General features: G+C 44.6%; 1 protein-coding gene across 1 annotated transcript; it reads left to right on the top strand.

The window, feature by feature from the left end:
* The first annotated feature begins 2853 nt into the window (after positions 1-2853).
* Positions 2854-18496, top strand: LOC109427913 (E3 ubiquitin-protein ligase RNF10). The gene is made up of 6 exons (XM_029872513.2): positions 2854-3447; positions 14330-15487; positions 15616-16029; positions 16095-16249; positions 17698-17805; positions 17876-18496. The coding sequence occupies exons 1-6, from the start codon at positions 3375-3377 to the stop codon at positions 18278-18280; spliced, it is 2313 nt and encodes a 770-aa protein (XP_029728373.2). The 5' UTR covers positions 2854-3374; the 3' UTR covers positions 18281-18496.
* The last annotated feature ends 1142 nt before the right edge of the window (positions 18497-19638 follow it).

The following is a 19638-nucleotide window of genomic DNA, read 5'->3' as shown; positions in this document are numbered from 1 at the left end:
GGACGGTATGGTCGAAAAGAAACCCGGCCCAAATTTTTCAACTAACACGGAGAAACTGGTGAACTCAGAAAGATTTAAATATAGTTTCTGGCGTTCGATTCGAATGAGCCTCTGTATGAATCAATCTCCTTCCGAATCTGGTAGAGCTGAATACGGATATGGAAAAAAAATAGAATAAATACATCGAATTATTTCAACTGGATTTTTACCTTTTGTAATCGTCATTCCACCGTGCGATCCTTGGCCCAGAATTTCCACTCACTGAAGCCCACTTCCAAGTCAACTGTGTCTAATGAAATAGACCCGGAAATAGATGGCGGAGCAATTCGCTTGAAAAGAGGAGAACTCGGAGGAGAAAAAATGGCTCTTCGTCTCGCCACTTGTTTATAACCCGCGATAATTTTCATTTTCAGTAGCTCTGAGAATATATTTTTGTGGTAATTTCACTGCTGGATTCTTATTTTTCGCAAGGATAAACAAAACAATCAAGCGGTGTTGCCAGAAATATTGGAAAAGATGAACAAATTTGACGTCTTGCTTAGATATGTCAAAGACGCTGTCAAACACACAGAAACACCCAAAAACACCCGAGGAACACCGTTCGACACAATTCAAGGTGTCAGAGTTTCCAACCCCTTGGTATGAATTTAAGAATTTAAAACTCGTAAATTATTTGACTTTTACTGTGCTCGCTGTTTTCAAATTTTCTGTGGGAGTGACCAGTAGGCCAGATTCGTGCAAAGGCTCATGGTCCACTATTCAATATCAGCCTCGAGGCGGATCACCAGCGCACTCGCCAGCGCATTTTCGATTCAGCCCGGCGTGTAGGGCACTGCATTGTTTTGATTTTGTATGGGATTTTGACGTTTCTTGGCCTTGTTGTTTACAAAATCTCTGTAAGAGTGAAAGAGAAAGAGAGAATTTCATGCAGTGCCCTATGTATTAACTATACGCATAAGTTTATTTTCTTATTCGAGATTATATGTCACCGACGAACCGACGTGACAGTAGTGTTTCAAAAGTGCCCCCCCCCCCTAAATTTAACGGTCGACCGGCGAAGCGAGCGAACACTTCTGTCAAATCAGCGCAGACGCGAACCTTTTCCTATATGAACATTGAACACACGGGGGTTTGGTGTCAAGCTATCAAATTAACCCGAACCGTAATAGAGGTGGCGGTAGTGTTCGGCTATTTTTCATCATGGCGTCGAGGACAACAAATTTGAATTTGTTTGTTCTAGCTGTCACGTCGGTTCGTCGGAGATTTTGTTGCACATTGGCGTACTAAGGTTTAAACCAACCCCCTGAAGAAAGCATCACTTCACTCCAGTTGTATGTAAATGACAGCCGTTTCAGGCAGTTGGTTAAAAGATACGTGAGTTAGAGTGACTGTAAGGGAGAGTGGCGTGAATGTCAAAATTCAAACAAGACGCCACTCTCCCTTCCAGTCACTCTAACGTGAGTATTTCGTGCCTTTTTAACACATTTTTTTTGGCGCAGTTTCATTGTAATTTACTAGCACAGAGGGGAGTGCCCTTAGATGAACCAATCAAATGTCAAATCCACTTTTTCTTTCCAAAGAAAAAGTGGATTTGACATTTGGTTCATCCTAGGTGAACCACTTCCCCTGGCATATTTTCGATTCAGTCTTGCGTATTGACATCACGCATAGACGAGTGCACCGATGAACAAGCCGATGAACTGAATTCATCGCGCTCCGAGAATTTTGACACTAGAGCGAGGCCATTCCCAATCAGAATTGTTTAATTCTGATTGGAAATCGTTCACTTCTGATTGGAAGCGACCCCGCTCTAGTGTCAAAATTCTCGGACCGCAATGAATCAGTTCATCGGTGCACTCGTCTATGGATTACTGCACGAATTTATTCTGGCATGCTTACTCTCACACGAAATTTGACGTTTGAGCGGTGTCGGCACCTCTCAAACGTCAAATTTTCTGTGAGAGTAAGTAGGCCAGCATAACTTTGTGCAGTGGACCATTGGTGCATTTGTTTTACTGGCATGAACACATCACCATAGACATTATGTCGTTTTCGTTTTTGCGATGGTGCAACATCGGTGGAGCACTTTTGCACCCAAAACGTTCGTTTTTGATTTTCGTGCTGCACGCCGACCGCTCATGAAAGTGCAGCACGTTTTTTTTCAGTGAAAAGTGAAGCACGAAACGGTGTAGAACCGCCGCAAAAACGAAAACGACATAAATAGACATCACTGTGCGCATGGTCCACTGCACGAATTTATGCTGGCCTGCTTACTCTCACACGAAATTTGACGTTTGAGAGGTGCCGACACCGCTCAAACGTCAAATTTCGTGTGAGAGTAAACAGGCCAGCAAAAATTCGTGCAGTGGACCATTGCGATGTTTTTTTATTTCGAACTCTACGACAATCCCTTTCATAAGACTTTTTGCTTGACAACAGGGATGCCAAATTCTATTAATTAGAAAATGTATTCGGATGCAAATTAATTCGCAATTGCTTAGACAACATACGGTCTTTAATAAACAGAATACAAAATTTCAAAATAGTAAAGGTTTTAATTAGTGAGTTTGGGCCGATTTATAATAAATATTGTATGCAGGAACGAAATTTATTTTTAAATACAAAAATAGGGTTTTTTTTATTGCAATAGAATAATCACCTGGCAACACTGCCCATTTTCAGCTTTCAGCCGACCGAGAGGATTCGCGACTACGAAGGTTGATGAGCCGGGAAACACTCTTTCTTCCTACGGGGTTTCTTATGGGAGTATGAGTGAAAAAAAAGCAAAAAATCTTCCCTCCTTCACTTTCTCACAGAAAACCGCAAACATAATCATCACCTTCGAAGTCCCCAATAACGTCATTCGTTCGTCGCCATTTGCAACGCGACGGTCTGCGTGCAAAAGTTGATCGGAAAAAGTTTCGCAAGTTTTTCGCAAGTGCCGTTCCAGATACGGGTTCCTAGGCCTGTCTCCCCGCGCGTCGTACCCACCAGGTGATCCAGCGCACCCGACGAAAAGCGCAGCGCTCAACCCGCGAACGAGCCGTTCTGGTCCGTAATTCAGGCACTCCCCTCCACTTCGTAACCCACAGAAGCAGCAGCAGGAAGAAAATCACATTGGAAGATTTTCTTTTTTCTCGTCGAAGGTGTACAATCATGGCCAACTAAAAAGATGTCTACAACACGCAAAGTGTCATCCGTCAGCAGCAGCTCCATCGCTCCGTTCTGTGGAGGAAAAGTGCTTCGTCGCCGTCGTAGGTCCGAGCCGGAACTGGCAATCGATAGCCAGTCGGACTCCGCCTCCGTCTACTGCCACCACTCCTCTATTGTTTCTTCTTTTGACCTAGTTTTAAGCATCGTCAACAGCTCCACCAATGGAGAAAAATCATCGCTTTGCGAATCAGTCCCTGTCCAAGGGGCAGACTTCTGATTCCAAGAAAAATCAAGGTGAGTGACCGAAATTTAAAATTAGGAAGGGATATTTTTAACTGCGTAATATTTTTTTGCGAACACCTGTCTTGAATAAGGTTATAATATTTTTGCATGAAGTTTGGGAAGTAGTCTTATCTCTAGCATGATAGGTTGAATATTATTTTTGTTTCAACATCTGGAATCGGGTCGGTTCAGGCCAACGTGAAATCGTTTTGTTTTCAATCTTCAATGTTTTTGTATGGTAATTAGCATGTTCCACCAGACGTAACTCTTAGAGATACCGTTGAGTATTCAAACCTTTGCTGGGTCCGAAGCACACGGGTATTCAGCAAAACCATACTGAGGGTAACGGGTTTAATTCCCGGTCCGTCCATGAACTTTTCGTAATGGAAATTTACTTGATTTACTTATGCATAGAGTACCTACTAGCCTGGAAATTCTTAAACAAAACCAAGCTGAAAAGCATGTTTCGTCCAAGCTGAGCCATTACGCCATGGCGACTACAGAGAATTCCACAACTTGCTCATGCATTCGGTACGAAACACGGTCGGGCTGAGTGCACACTTCTAGACAAATCTTGGGACAGATTGCAGGTACAGCTACACTGTGGAGGATGTAGCCATTTCTGCATGAAGGTGTTCTCATGTGTAGTGTAGAGTTAGCAACTGTTATTAGGTTTAGAGTGACTGGAAGGGAGAGTGGCGTCAATGTCAAAATTGGAACAGCGATCATCTGTCAAATCCATACAAATTCCTGTTCCAAACGAGCAGGAGACCTGTCAAAATTGGAACATGACGCCACTCTCCCTTCCAGTCACTCTAATTAGGTTGATAACACAAAAAAGGCGTACGTCAAGCTAGTGGAGAAAAAGCTAGCTGACCATTTGGGCACGATTGGAGTACAAGAACATGAAGAAGAAGCATGTTAGTGGAAGATTTCCAGAGAATGAGCTACAGAAGGTGGCAAGATGCTGTTACACACAGCCCACATGGTGGGCAAGTTGATGCTGCCGCCACACTAAATGTTAAGTTCGCAAGGTGCTTGCAATACATGCAATACAATCAGATATCAGAAGGCCGGCTCCAGAGGCACGTTATCCTCCATTTGGGACATTTGTGCCATCGCCAAAATAACAGCCTATTTCATCATCTACCTGAGGGAAAACGAAGGAAAAAGGATTTGGATGGGGATAGGGTCAGGTAGGGAAATAGGAAAAATACCCTGGAAGAGGGTACTAACGCACAAGCGTACCACAATGGGTTCAAACAGCGCCCTGAAAAGGACACTGTAATAACGCATAAAGCGAAAGAGAGCCTATAGCTCTTTACCACAGCGGGTTAAGAACAACAGAATATCCTGAAGATTCAGGTTTCTGAAGTCAGTTTCACTTAATAAGTGTTTACCGAACACTCGGAAACGCAGTTGCGCGAAAACTGGACAGTTACATATCAAATGATACGAAGTTCCATAATCGGATTCACAGCTATCACAGGCAAATGAATCAGCTTGCTGAATATTCGTCATGTGATAGCTGAGTCGGCAGTGGCCAGTCAATGCTTCGACCAGCATGCTGCAATTCTGCTTAGACAGATTAGTTAGATACTTCGCCACCCGTAGAGATGGCTCAGCACTATACAATTTGGTTTGACGGCATGACTCCAAACTATTCCAATATTGTCTGTGTTGAGTGACAGCCCAGGTGTGAATCTGAAGCTTAATCCAACACTTCGATATCGGAATAGCTGGCTCAGGGCCAATGAAGTCATGTGATGCTCCAGAGCGAGCTAACTCATCAGCCAATTCATTTCCAGCGATGGAAGAATGGCCAGGTACCCATAGAAGGTGAACAGCGTTTGCTGAATTCAGCTCCTCGATTTGAGTTCGACAAGCGATAACTATCTTCGACCTGGAGTTGGCCGAAGCAAGTGCTTTAATAGCAGCCTGGCTATCTGAACAGAAGTATATTACTTTGCCCATTACGTGCTGCTGAAGTGCTGATTGCACTCCGCACATAAGAGCAAATATTTCGGCCTGAAAAACGGTGCAGTGTCTACCAAGTGCGTAAGACTGATACAGCCTTAGCTCACGAGAATAAACACCAGCACCTGCTCGACCTTCGAGAAGGGAGCCATCAGTGAAACATACGATGCCGTCTGAAATACTTCTTTCCAGATAACCAGATGTCCACTCTTCCCGGGAAGGGAATTTCGTGGAAAATGTCCTATACGGAAAATTACAAGCAATTGTAAGATCACTTGGAGCAAGGACAACTTTGTCCCAATTCACCAAAAGTGGAAACAACGAGGTGTGTGTTGATGTGCGGTTCACAGGAGTTTCCTCTAGTAGACCGAGTACCCGTAGACGGTAAGTGCAAGAAAGTGCTTCTTGTTTGAGATGAATGTGTAGTGGGGCTACGTCAAAGAGAACTTCGAGCGCTGCCGTGGGAGTTGAAGAGAACGCTCCAGACATCGCCATTAAGCACATCCTTTGGAGATGGCCTAATTTTGATTGGACCGTTCTCACTTCGCCCTTTTGCCACCACACAAGACATCCATAAGCCAATATTGGCCGAACCACAGTTGTGTAAATCCATTTGATATACTTGGGTTTTAGACCCCAAGTTGTACCAAAAGTACGCCGGCATTGCCCGAAGGCCATACAAGCTTTCTTGATTCTGAACTCAATGTGAGGTGTCCAGGAAAGCTTGGAATCAAGAATTACTCCAACGTACTTTACCTGTTCAGTCACATCGATTTCAGAATCAAAGAGACGCAAAGGTCGAACGCCATTACGGTTTCGCCTTTCCGTGAAAAGAACAATAGATGTTTTACTCGGATTAATCGAAAGGCCATATTGGCGACACCAACCCTCAACTACCTGAAGGGCGTTTTGCATCAGGTCGAAAAGGGTGCTGATGCACATACCAACTAACAATGTTAGGTAGTCGTCGGCAAAACCATAAGTAGGAAAACCGCTATTGTTGAGTTGCCTCAATAGCGTATCTGCTACGAGATTCCACAAAAGCGGTGACAAGACTCCCCCTTGGGGGCATCCACAAACACTCAATTTCCTAATCCCTGCTAGACGCAATGTCGAGAAGAGATATCGGTTTTTGAGCATTTGGTGAATCCAATTGGAAATCATTGGAGATATACCATGACCCCGTGCGGCTTCCAATATGGCATCGAAAGGCACGTTGTCAAAGGCACCCTCGATATCTAAGAAAACACCCAAACAAGATTGCTTTTGGGCGAATGCTTTCTCGATATCGTGAACAACCTTGTGTAAAAGAGTCACAGTGGACTTACCAGATTGGTAGGCATGTTGGTTCACATGAAGAGGCACGTTGGCCAGATGAACATCACGGATGTGATGATCCACAATGCGTTCTAAGCATTTCAGAAGAAAAGAGGTCAAACTGATAGGTCTGAAACTCTTTGCTTCTTCATACGACGCACGACCCACTTTCGGAATAAACTTTACAGTAATATCCCTCCAGGGTTTGGGAATATACCCTGTAGCAAAACTGCAAACAAGTAGTTTTTTCAAAACATGTTTGAAATAATCAAATCCCTTCTGAAGCAAAATAGGATAAATCCCATCTGCCCCAGGAGATTTGAAAAGAGCAAAGCTATTAAGAGCCCACTCAGTCGATTCTATAGTTACAATACTCCGAGCCGAAGCTAAAGAATCATATGTTGGAGGTGGCACACCCTAGTGCAACATCAACGTGGTGGCGATGGCATGCGTGATGATGCGGTTGCCAATGGTAACACACGTTTGAATTTAAGTCGTTAATGTGAAAATCAATCGCAGCAACCTGGTTGCTTTTATGTAGCTGTTTGTATGTTGAATTTGAATAAAAATATTTCTCTCTGCGTTCAGTCTTGTAGTAGAAAAGACGTGTTTTCATTTAGCTCCCGAACCTGATTCAGACTCTGCTAGTCCTCGAACAGGTTATTGGCCCGGCACGTGTGACCCGCCGAATTGAGAAGCAGAAGCCGTTCCTGAAAATACAGCTCGGGTTAGAAGTTCCCTGTTTTCCGGAAGCTGTCTGAAGATGGAGTGGGCACGGATCGTGAAGCTGACGAACACGAACTACGAAGCGTGGTGCTTTTCGATGCAAGCACTGCTACGACGCGAGCAAATGTGGAAGCATGTCGACCCCGGAACTCCCCCGAATCCTGTGACGAACGCGTGGCTTGAAGGAGACGAACGAGCATTGGCCACGATCCAACTGACGGTGGATGAGAGCCAGTACGGGCTGATTCGAGGTAAAACCACGGCGAGGGATACGAGGTAAAACCACGGCGAGGGCGGCATTGAAGGACCATCACCAGAAGGCATCGCTGGGACAGAAGGTAACGTTTTTGAAGCAGATTACGAACCAAAATTACCAGTGCGGTGAGGACATGGAGCGGTATCTGGCGGACATCGAAAAATTGTACGTTCGGCTAGAGAACTCTGGCTTCGAAATGAGAGAGTGCCTCAAGGTCGCGTTGATTTTGCGTGGGTTGCCGGATTCGTTCAATCCGTTGACCACGGCTTTGGAGGCCCGGGACGAGGAGGAGTTGACTCTCGAGTTGGTAAAAGTGAAGCTCATCGATGAAGCGGAAAAGCAGCGGAAGCAAAGAAGCAGTACCGACGAACAAGTGCTCCGGACAAGTGGAACCACGCGTCGGAAGGATGTGACGTGCTATTTTTGCGGACAGGAAGGGCACTTGAAGCGAAACTGCAAAGCGTTCCTGGAAGAAATAGGTGAGAAAAAGAAAAGTGAGGTTAAAACAGTGCGCGAAAATGAACACCATTCGTTCACGTTTATGGTTAGGAGCGGTGCGCGTGACGCGGACACGTGGGTGATTGATTCCGGCGCGTCGTCGCACATAGTGAGGAACCGTAAAGCGTTTTCGAGATTGGACACGAGTGTTTGCCGGGTAATTTCGACCGCGAGTGGGGAGAAGATCCGCACCGGTGGCATCGGAGATTGTACGATTGAGTGCGTAGACGGTCGAAATCAGAGAGTTTTGATAACATTGACGGACGTTCTTTATGCTCCCACGCTGAAGGAGAATTTGATTTCGGTTTCAAAACTTGCGACGAAAAATGTAAGAACTGAGTTTATTGCGAACCAGTGTCGGTTGGTTCTCGGGGATGACGTTATCGCGACTGCTGATAATGTTGGCGGACTGTATGCTCTGAACGTGATAAAAGAGCGTGCGATGTCGATGGATTCCGGGGGTGTGGCTGCTCGGAAACGTCGCCGTAAGCATCGCAGAAGCAAGGTTCACGACGAAAGAGTCATCAGCAGCGAGGAGTTGGCGCATAACGAGATAGTGAAGAATTCAATTTCTGGTGGTCATGATGATGACAAATTTTATGACTGCGATTCAACTACGGAGACAGTTGATGTTGAGGAGGAGTGTTGGAGGTGGCACACCCTAGTGCAACATCAACGTGGTGGCGATGGCATGCGTGATGATGCGGTTGCCAATGGTAACACACGTTTGAATTTAAGTCGTTAATGTGAAAATCAATCGCAGCAACCTGGTTGCTTTTATGTACTGTTTGTATGTTGAATTTGAATAAAAATATTTCTCTCTGCGTTCAGTCTTGTAGTAGAAAAGACGTGTTTTCATTTAGCTCCCGAACCTGATTCAGACTCTGCTAGTCCTCGAACATCATAACTACAAGAAAAGACATCAGGATCATCCGAAGATGTAATATCCACACATCCAGGGAAGTGTGTGCTGAATAAGCATTCCAGAACTTCCTCATCAGAGGAAGTCAGATCGCCATTTGGCAAACGAAGTTCGTTCACCCGGAAATCCTTAGATTTCGCAAGGATTTTGTTTAACCGACTGACTTCACTCAAACTGGAAACATTTGTACAAAGGTTTTTTTAGCCGGATCGTTCAGCAGACCGGAGAGCTTTCCTGTAGGCCTTGCGAGCCGACCTGAAAGCCTCCGAACCAGCCGAACGTCGTCTGTTCCAACTTTTTCTACATTGTTTCCTGAGTTTCGCCAGATCAGAGTTCCACCAAGGGGTTCCTCTTGTGATCTTCACAGACCGTAGAGGGCATGCTTCTTCAAAAGCTTCCATGATGAAGGTCGTTGTAGTATCAACGGCATCATCTAAATCACTTGGAGTGTCAATGGATGGTAAATATCCATGAAATTTGGCTGCAACCAAATCAGTATAAAGATCCCAGTTTGTTGACCGAGGATTCCTGAAACGCAATGTTTGTGAAGTAACATTTAAATGTTCAAAAAAGATATAGCGATGGTCAGATAAAGATTCTTCATCTGACACATGCCAATTGGTCAGCTCGTGACTAATTCTGCTAGAGCTAAGTGTTATATCTAACACTTCCTCTCTAGCAGATACCATGAAGGTTGGGCGGTTGCCTATGTTAAGTAATGCAAGATCTGTACTACTTAAGTACTCCATCAAACTGGAGCCTCTCAAGTTAATGTCTGAGCTGCCCCAGATGATATAGTGAGCATTAGCATCACTGCCAACAATTAGCGGAAGGCCTTTTGAAGTGCAGTATGCGATGACTTGTTTGAAAGTATAGATAGTAGAGTAAACATAGATCCGTGTTGATGAATCCGTTGTATCCAAACGAACTGTCAAAATCTGTATCCAAACGAGCATAACGTCACGATTTGGACAGCATCAATGGAGCGCATGACGTCATATTCAACCGTCGCACTTTTGAAAATTACTACTTACACGCTTGAAACATTTTAGTCAGCGGTGTCCGCGGATCTATGTTTACTCTACTATCTATATTTGAAAGCATCCGTAGGGGATGGTTCATCATGCGGTAAATACACAGAACAATAGAGCTTGCTGACGTTTATTCACCTTTCTTTTTCAAACATGCAGGCGAAATAGAATTTGTTGTCATCAGGAAAGGTATCCCGATGAAAACAAATCCTATCCCGCCTGCATGCATGCAAGAGAGAGGTGAATAAACGTCAGCAAGCTCTATAGACGTATTTCCTGTTGAGGTTTCCAACAGATACATCAATTGTGATAGCACATACATCTCTGGTGGTTAGTTCAGAGATGAGTGTAGCAACTATTGCGTTGTTGATAAGCACACAGGCTCGAGGCATGACACGCGAGTTTGCCATTTCATGTTTACTGAAAGTGGCAAACACCGGGTTCACAAGGTTTCCTAGATAGAAATTTCCCTTACGAAAGTAAGGTTCTTGTACCAAGGCCACTTGGGCTGTACCATTTTGCCAACCCCCCCGTAACTTGACAGATGAGCTCAGTTTCGCGTACCTACTTGCAAATCGCAGATGTCGCTACTGTTCGTAAACAACGGGTCCATCCTTCACTGACGCAACATTTTTTGTCCATGCGAAAACATCTTTTTGTTTCGTGATGAGTGGAAGCCAACAAGAGGCTAGCGTTTCGTATCAAAAGGACGTATTCAATAGGAGCGCAAAAACTAATGTTCATTAAATTGAAATTATTTTCATTTTTCTTTTTGTTGTAAGAAATGTAATAAAAGCACATGTTTAAACGGTTTTCCATATTAATTTGTGACTGCGCATAAACCGAAGATCAAACTCGAAAAAAAAAATCTGCAAATGATTATTTTTAACTTCCATTTTGGCTTGGCCACCAGTTATGTAGCTGTAAAATGTTAGCATAAGTAACTTAATTTATTACTTGCTGGTGCTTAATAACCGCACTAGAAGAAACCATGAGTTTCTTATTAATTTTATGAAAGCCGACTATTTTGCCTTTACTTGTTTTATAGATATAATTTTCGCTTCTAGTAAACAAATTCATCATGCCGCACTTAATTTGCATTTATCTACCACAAAAAAGCGGAAACTACAAAAAAAGGTTTCTGTTTAATGTTTCAATATTTTTAGTTCGGTTTGTTATTGTCGGTTTTCGTCCTTTTCAAATGTAGCGCTTGCCGCTTTGAATCTGACAGTACCACCCGGACCAAAATTTTTAGGTACGCTGACGTTGTTCGGCAGCTGTCAAGAAGCTCCCGGGTTGCATTTTGCATAAGTCTGCAAAGATTGATCGTTGCTGTTCTTTTATGCTGAAGATTGATCTGAGCTATCTTAACCGTAGCCACTACCCAAACTAGGTAAGATTAAACTCTTCGCAACAACAGCACAACAAAGAACAGCAACAATAAAACCAAATCGGTATCGATTGGAAAACGCCAAAGGCGAGGATACACAGAATACACTGTGTAAATCGCATAATGCGAAACCATATAGGTGAAAATTTAAACTAATTAACAACATCTTCATAATCCCGCCCTTATTTAGCCTCAAGTGAGACTAAAGAAGGGCAGCTGATTGTCTCGGAGAAACACAAGGTCCACTGCACCATTGCTCCGGGTGGCGCAGTAAGGGCTACATACTGTGGAGGGCGCCCTGGTACTCCACAGGCTCCGTTAGCGGTTAGGTTTTTATTAGACCCCCCTAGCCATTCATTCCTAGGCACGGTAAGCATAAAGCCGCATCACACCATGAATTAGGGGTCACCTGTTGGTGGATTCTTACCACCGGAACAGGCGGTCCGTAGTGTTATTCTTAGCCAATTGAGACAATCGCTACCGACACTACACAGCTATCTAGGCTGATCGAGAAAAGAAGTTAATATTGATGATCATGGCGACTACAGAGAATTCCACAACTTGCTCATGCATTCGGTACGAAACACGGTCGGGCTGAGTGCACACTTCTAGACAAATCTTGGGACAGATTGCAGGTACAGCAACACTGTGGAGGATGTAGCCATTTCTGCATGAAGGTGTTCTCATGTGTAGTGTAGAGTTAGCAACTGTTATTAGGTTGATAACACAAAAAAGGCGTACGTCAAGCTAGTGGAGAAAAAGCTAGCTGACCATTTGGGCACGATTGGAGTACAAGAACATGAAGAAGAAGCATGTTAGTGGAAGATTTCCAGAGAATGAGCTACAGAAGGTGGCAAGATGCTGTTACACACAGCCCACATGGTGGGCAAGTTGATGCTGCCGCCACACTAAATGTTAAGTTCGCAAGGTGCTTGCAATACATGCAATACAATACAAAACCAACATGTGAAAGAATCGCCCGTGGAGTCGTACGATGGGTAACCCGCCGCAGTTGCTGATTGGAGTGAACAACATCCACCCATTCACACGACCATGGAACCGATTGCAGTTTGCACTAAATTGGGATGGACGGTGTGTAGGTCGCGGCAGACAATTTCGAAGGCGACCGGGAATCTCGGCTACCACCAGTAGAAAACCGAGGTGCTCAAAAGTCACTACGCAAATACTTGTTCCGCTGATGAAAGTGCTTTGTGTCCTTCGCGAAAGAGAAGCCAGTGAGAAACTGGGCATTCAGAAACTAGGTGCCCAACTCGCCGGAAGTGCTGTGGAGCCTGAGAGTGGCGAAGGCAGCGACACCGGTGCATTGCAGTCGTGACATGACAAACAGACGGCGAAGGAGAGAGTGCTGGATGTGATATGGGATCCAAACAGAGGTCAGTGCGTGTGTACCTCGTAAAGCTGATGCCGTGCCTATACGAGAGGAAAGACCGGCAAAAGGATCTATCCACGGCGAAATCATTATCCACCATCTGTGACGTTCTAGGTGTGACTGGGATCAAGAAATCGACAGCAATTCCTGGAAGTTGAGGAAGCCGTGGACGGTTTCACTGCCAGAGGTCGAGGCCATCTAGATGCCCTGTTGTTGTGTCGGCGGGGCCAAGTCAAACAAAAAACAATCGATTCACTGGAAATCCTCATTTTATTCGATGCCAGCGAACACGGATACGGCTGCGTAGCATACATGCGAACAGTCTTCAACGGAAGCGTCCGATGATACCCCGGGCTAAGTAAGACCGATAAATCGTCAAACGATACCCCGCTTTGAGTGTCCCCGTACATATGTTCTCCGGTACTAGGTGTATCCAGAGGAAATTATTTGATAAGACAGTGTTATTGTCCTATTTCTTTATCTCAATACTCTTGTAATACTTCCTCATTGTTCTAATTATAGAATTCGCAGGAAAAAAATAATAAGGTTGTTGTACAACTTACCTTACCGATCAGGCTAAGGCCGGGGTGGCCTCTGCTGTACATAGTAGCCGTCTCCATTCCACTCGGTCCATGGCTGTTTGTCTCCAGTTCCGCACTCTGCGTAGGGTCCGCAGATCGTCCTCCACTTGGCCGACCCACCTAGCTCTCTGCGCTCCACGTCGTCTTGTACCGGTCGGATGACTCTCGAGAACCATTTTAGTCGGGTTGCTGCTATCCGACATCCTGATGACGTGACCCGCCCACCGTAGCCTCCCGATTTTCGCGGTATGGACGATGGTTGGTTCTCTCAGCAGCTGATACAGCTCGTGGTTCATTCGCCTTCTCCAAGTCCCGTCTTCCATCTGCACTCCGCCATAGATGGTACGCAACACCTTCCTTTCGGAAACTCCAAGGGCGCGTTGGTTCTCTGCACGTAGGGTCCATGTTTCGTGCCCATAGAGGACGACCGGCGTTTTGTAGATAGTTAACTTCGTGTTACGACGAACTTTATTCGATCGTAGAGTTCTACGGAGTCCAAAGTAAGCACGATTTCCTGCCACAATGCGCCTCTGAGTTTCTCTGCTGGTGTCGTTGTCGGCGGTCACCAGTGAGCCCAAGTACACGAATTCTTCAAACACCTCGATTTCATCACCGTCAATATAAATTCGGGTTGTCGGGCGCGGTGATTCCTCCCTGGAGCCCTTTGCCATCATGTACTTTGTCTTCGACACATTAATGACTAATCCGATTCGCCTGGCTTCAATCTTTAGTCGGGTGTACGTTTCCGCCATCGTCTATGTTGTTGTACAAATGATTTACCATATTTTTGTTCTTATACCTTACAGATATCTCAACCAAGTGGCCACGCAACTCCAAGAGACGTGAACAAACTAATTCTAGTGGTTATAAACCGGAAAATCTAAGAACTACCAGCACCAAAGCAACACCAGCCGGGAAGACACGCGCCCAAACCAACTTCAACTATGACAAGCGCTCGAAGCAGCGCCCGGAAGCAGCTGCCCCGCTGTTTCCGGAGGCTTCAGCTTCGGCACTTGACACAACTAATTCATACGACGACCATTACGAGGGAACCGGACTAGCGTCGCACGATGGCAGTGACTTTGGCACTGGAAGGCATGAACTACACTCGGTGTTCTCACCTGGTTCGAAGAAACAAAGTTTGAACCATTTGTTGAACTTCCATTACACGCCCCGTGAACGGGATCAACCGGTTCGGTTCAGCAAGACGGGCAATAATCGCAGCTACGTGAAAAAGATCACCTACAACAAGGAACAGTACTTGCAGGCAAATTGCCAATTCGTCGTCCGTGCCGGAGAAGATTATACTCCGGTTCTAGCATCGCCCGATAACCTGGTGGATTGGGCCAAAATTGAGCAAGTCCACATCTTTAGCTCCGAAGAGCCTCAATGTCCGATTTGCTTGTATCCACCAGTTGCGGCCAAAATGACCAAATGTGGTCATATTTACTGCTGGCCGTGTATTTTGCACTATCTGGCACTGTCGGATAAGGCGTGGCGCAAATGTCCTATTTGCTACGATGCGATTCATGTTCCTGATTTGAGAAGCTGTGTTCTAAAACCGTTCCACTCGTACACCGTTGGAGAAGCTGTCACTTTTCAGCTGATGCGTCGCGAAAAGACCTTATTGATTGCCGAAATTGCTTCCGAAGCTGGCCGGAAAAGCTTCGATGTTCCATTGTTCAATCCCAGCTTGGGTAGAACCATCCTTACGAAGCTGCTCTTGGCAGGTCCGGCGGAAATTCTGGCCATCATTGAACGTGAACAGCAAGAGCTGGAAAATCAAATTGTCGTCGATGGCATCGATTGTCCGGAGAACATTTTCGTACAGCAAGCGCTGGAACAGCTGAAGGATCGCAGAGAGAAGGCGCAGCATGTCAGAGAAGTGCCTACCGCTGTGAAGCAAGAAAACGCCCGCATGAGTGAATCCTCTTCGGAGGAAGCATCAGGATTTTCAATTGAAGGTGAGCAACAGTACGGTGTACTCAGACATTGCAATCAAATGTTGCATATTTTAATGGCTGTTTTCCAAACAACTTAGTTTAAAATTTGAAAAATGAAAATTATCTTTTTAAAATCATTGAATTTACAGGAATCACAGAGTGCGCACAGGAAGAGGAAACAACTACTATCGATCAATCCACCTGTGCTGTCGACTTTATGATTGATGAGGACAACAACTTTACTCTCAGCGACATTGACATTGTTCCAACATCGACGTGCGCTTCATCGGATTACTTTTACTTCTATCAATCCGCCGACGGCCAGCCGCTGTATTTGCATTCGATGAACACACGCATGCTGCAGGCCATGTACGGAGGCTTGGACAAGAGCCCCCAGATAATCACCGGCAAGATTGTCCACAAAGATAGCAGCTCCATGTCGGAGGCTCTACGAAAGCGGTTGAAATATCTCCAACATTTGCCAATTTGTACTCAGTTTGAGGTAGTTGAGATCGAGTTTAAGCAGGGAGTCATCTCGCCGGAAGTGTTGGCTCAGTTCAAAGGTACATTTTATTACATAATTTCTTCATGATGCGCAGTCCAGAACTAACAGTTAATTACATTTCAGATGAAATAAACGGTCGTCGCAAAGATCGCCAAAAGAGAGCTCGTGCTGAACGCATTCGAGAACGGCAAATTTTCGAATTCAATGAACGCCAGTTGGGAAAATCTTTGGCACGGTCTGCCAAAATCAACATCGATTCCAACAAACATTTTCCTACGGTAAGTTGACGAAGGGCGTATTGTTAACCCTTTCCTTCCCACGACTTTGAACGACTATTTCTATGCCAAGAAAGCGTTTCCGAAAAAACCGCTTAAACAAAAGTTATTGCAAATTGGTCTAATTTTTCGAAATCAACTAAAAAAATTTTAGTTGTAAATCAATAGTATTTTTATTGTTTATCAATAGTTCCACTATTGAAACAAGTAGTTGGGAGTTGGGTTTGTCTAATGGGATTACAATCATATTCTAAAAACTGTTGCATCATATTCATCTGATTTCGTTTGTCTCGAGTTCGTCGAAAATCGATGGTGCTCTAGAGCAACCATGGGTTAAGTAGAGGGTTAAGTGCCCCACACAATGCATCGTTTGCGTGTGCGGGACAGTAGTTTGACACATTTCCCATGGGAAATCTGTTAGAAAAACGCAAACCTCGACGGAACGGACGCTATGTGATCCAGGCTTTACTGTTGGCGCAATGCATGAATGGCATTATCCAGGCACGCTCAGCCGCAGCAGCGGCGCTGCGATTCGTTGAATGAAGATAGTTTTATCTCCGCTTTCTTCTGCTGCTAGTAGCAAGCACGTCCGTCTGTCAAGAGGCCTCCGTCTTTATTCCTGCATATTTCGGCTCGCGGCACGAAGCCGTTGCGGGATGCGTTGAGCATCTGATAGAACTTCCGTGTTTCTTGGGAACGGCACAGCAGTTCCATTTCTTCGCGCTCCGCTTACTCCAGGCTGCGCTTTTTCTCCCGAAAAGGCGGGTCTGCTGTTTCCGCTTCTGTTTGTAACGTTTCACATTTTGTCGGGTCCCTTGCTGCAGCGTTACCGCCAAAACCATTCTGCACGCATCGTCGAACCATTCGTTCCGTCGATTCCGTTCCACGTACCCGATGGTGCTCTCGGCTGCGTCGTTGATGGCTGCTTTCACTGTACTCCAGCAGTCCTCTAGAGGGGTCTCATCGAGCTTGCCCTCGTCTGGCAACGCGGCCTTGAGATTCTGCGCGTATGCTGAGGCGACATCCGATTGTTTCAGTCGCTCTATGTTGTACCGTAGCGGTCGCCGGTACCGTACATTGTTGATGACCGAGAGTTTTGGGCGCAGTTTGACCATCACCCAGACTCCAACCCCCTACTTTCCGGAGGACCAGAGTGCACAGTTGAGCTTAGAATCCTTCCCTGGCACTCGGACGTTGATCAGCCGCCCCTAACATGGGGATCAGAGGGTGTTGTAAGCCGCTCCTCCTGGAGAACAGACGCTGGAACTGGATTGGTATAAAATGTGTAAAGAAGAATTGTCATACAAATTGCAGTACAAGCGAATTAATGTCAAGTTGGGATTACAGATGTGATCTCATCCAATTCCAACCAAGTTTCAAAAAAAGGCATATGGTGTAGTCACTCAGATCATCGCTAGTCCCCGATTTTAACTTTCGTTTTTTTTTTCTAGTGTGGAAATGAATCGTTCGATTTCAGTCATGAGCCCTCTCTTTGTACAAGTCCATCAGTCAGTGATGCTTCAGCTTCTCCGTGTCCATCAGGTCCATCATGGTCAAAGGTAAATTACTAATAGGCAACGTCAAACATTAGCATCATTAATATAGTATTAATGCCTCTTCTTCGGTCAGATGCTATCCACTTCGCCTGCCGCATCCCGTTGGCCATCGCTTCCATCGGGCGGATCGGTAAATGTGTTTGGACCGTTGGCGGCGCCGCCACCTAAGATGATCCAAGTGACTGGTTCAAAGATGAGCAGTGCAACGCCTTCCCTGAACAAGCACCGTTTCACATCGGAAAGCGACGCTGAGGACTACGACGACATTCAGGAAGCGCGTGCACCCGAACCGAGAAACAATTTGGCATCTGCCATTGAGGCAGCACTGGAGAAGGTATCGCTGAATAACGAACTTGCCGTACTGGAGGCCGGAGGAATTCGGAAACAAAAGGGAAGTGCCGTTCCCAACAACGGCGGAACGAAAAAGAAGAAGAACAAGAAAACTGTGTTGTTTGCTTCCGGTATGAATTTGAATTAGTTTTCAATTGATTTTCTTTCTGATGGCTACCTAAATTAAATCAAAGTTCATTTTAAGAAAAACTGTTACATAAATGTAAAAACAATATCTGTACTGTTGTAATTCGTTCTCTGTAGTTTTAATTTTGGGTCTTGTTACTACATATATTTTACAGCATTCAAAATGTATCCTAACCAACGTTAATTTAGTAAATTTATTATCCGGCAAGTAGAAAAACTGTTTAATTTTATGGAAAGAAATAAATCCTGTTAAGGCTCAAGCATTCGTCATCATTTTTCGGAAAATCAAGAGCAGTTTTTTCGTTCAAAACAAAACATTTTGCCATGAAAATGTATTCACTGCATTCCCCTGGGCTTTGGATCAATATTGTCTAGGGAAGAGTGTCTTCTGAGGGCCCTCTTGTTTGTTGCTACTGTTGTTAAAACATATTTCTTTATTACTTTATTGTATTTTTTCTGATATAACAACATTAGATTAATGGGTGCGACAGTGCGATACTCGTGACGATTTTTTTTTTGACGAAGCCACATCTCGAATTTTTAAGAGCACAAATCTGAAGAACCGAATGTCGGTTTGAGCTGAAAAGTTGATCGATTGGTGACCCGCTGGTGGTGACCAATCGATCAACTTTTCAGCGTAAACCGACATTTGGTTCTTCAGATTTGTGCTCTTGAAAATTCGAGGTGTGGCTTCGTCATATCTTCACCTTAATCACATACACACTAATACTAAAACCACAGACAAACAGACGTAACACTTCGAACATTTTTCGAATCAAATCATAGTCACGGAAACCTGTTCGCCCAATTCTAAAAGGACTGAGTTTGGCCGACCATCAACTAGGTGGCGGTAGTGGGCAAACGTCAAACTCGAGCAAAAACGATGCGAGCGCCACGGGTGGTCAGTTGGCCAACTATCAAATTTTCAAATAGACCGTTTAATCGGTGTACGATGCAAAATATCAGAGTGTTACGTCTGTTTGTCTGTGCTAAAACCAAGCTGTGGTTGTAACTTTCCTTCAAAACACATTTATATATAAGTCATTTAGAGGAAAATTAATTGAACTATAATTTGCATCTTGAATTTTGAAACGATGTTGAATTTTTGGATAATTTGGTGTTTTATTAGAAAAATAATCTAATCGTTATAATTTTCTTCCGTGTTAAGAATTTTAAGTTAAGTCAAAGGTTTTTCAAAGCTCATTATACAAGTCATGAATGGTCAAAATTTCATTGCATTCGGTTCATTGAATCCGGAGATATAACAGCTCAAAGTTGACTATCGGATAATTTTACCTTTTTCTAGAATCTTTATAACTCCGTGGACAATCGTCCGATCTTCTCCAAAATTGGACTACT

Source organism: Aedes albopictus, chromosome 2 (assembly GCF_035046485.1).
Source record: "Aedes albopictus strain Foshan chromosome 2, AalbF5, whole genome shotgun sequence".
NCBI classification, from domain to species: Eukaryota; Metazoa; Arthropoda; class Insecta; order Diptera; family Culicidae; genus Aedes; species Aedes albopictus.
This window is presented reverse-complemented; position numbering and strand designations above follow the sequence as displayed.

Coding starts and splice junctions, on each gene's coding strand:
- LOC109427913 (XM_029872513.2), top strand. CDS start 3,375: ATGGAGAAAAATCATCGCTTTGCGAATCAGTCCCTGTCCAAGGGGCAG. Junction 15,488..15,615: donor ATCAGGATTTTCAATTGAAG/GTGAGCAACAGT, acceptor TTGAATTTACAG/GAATCACAGAGTGCGCACAG. Junction 16,030..16,094: donor AGTGTTGGCTCAGTTCAAAG/GTACATTTTATT, acceptor ATTACATTTCAG/ATGAAATAAACGGTCGTCGC.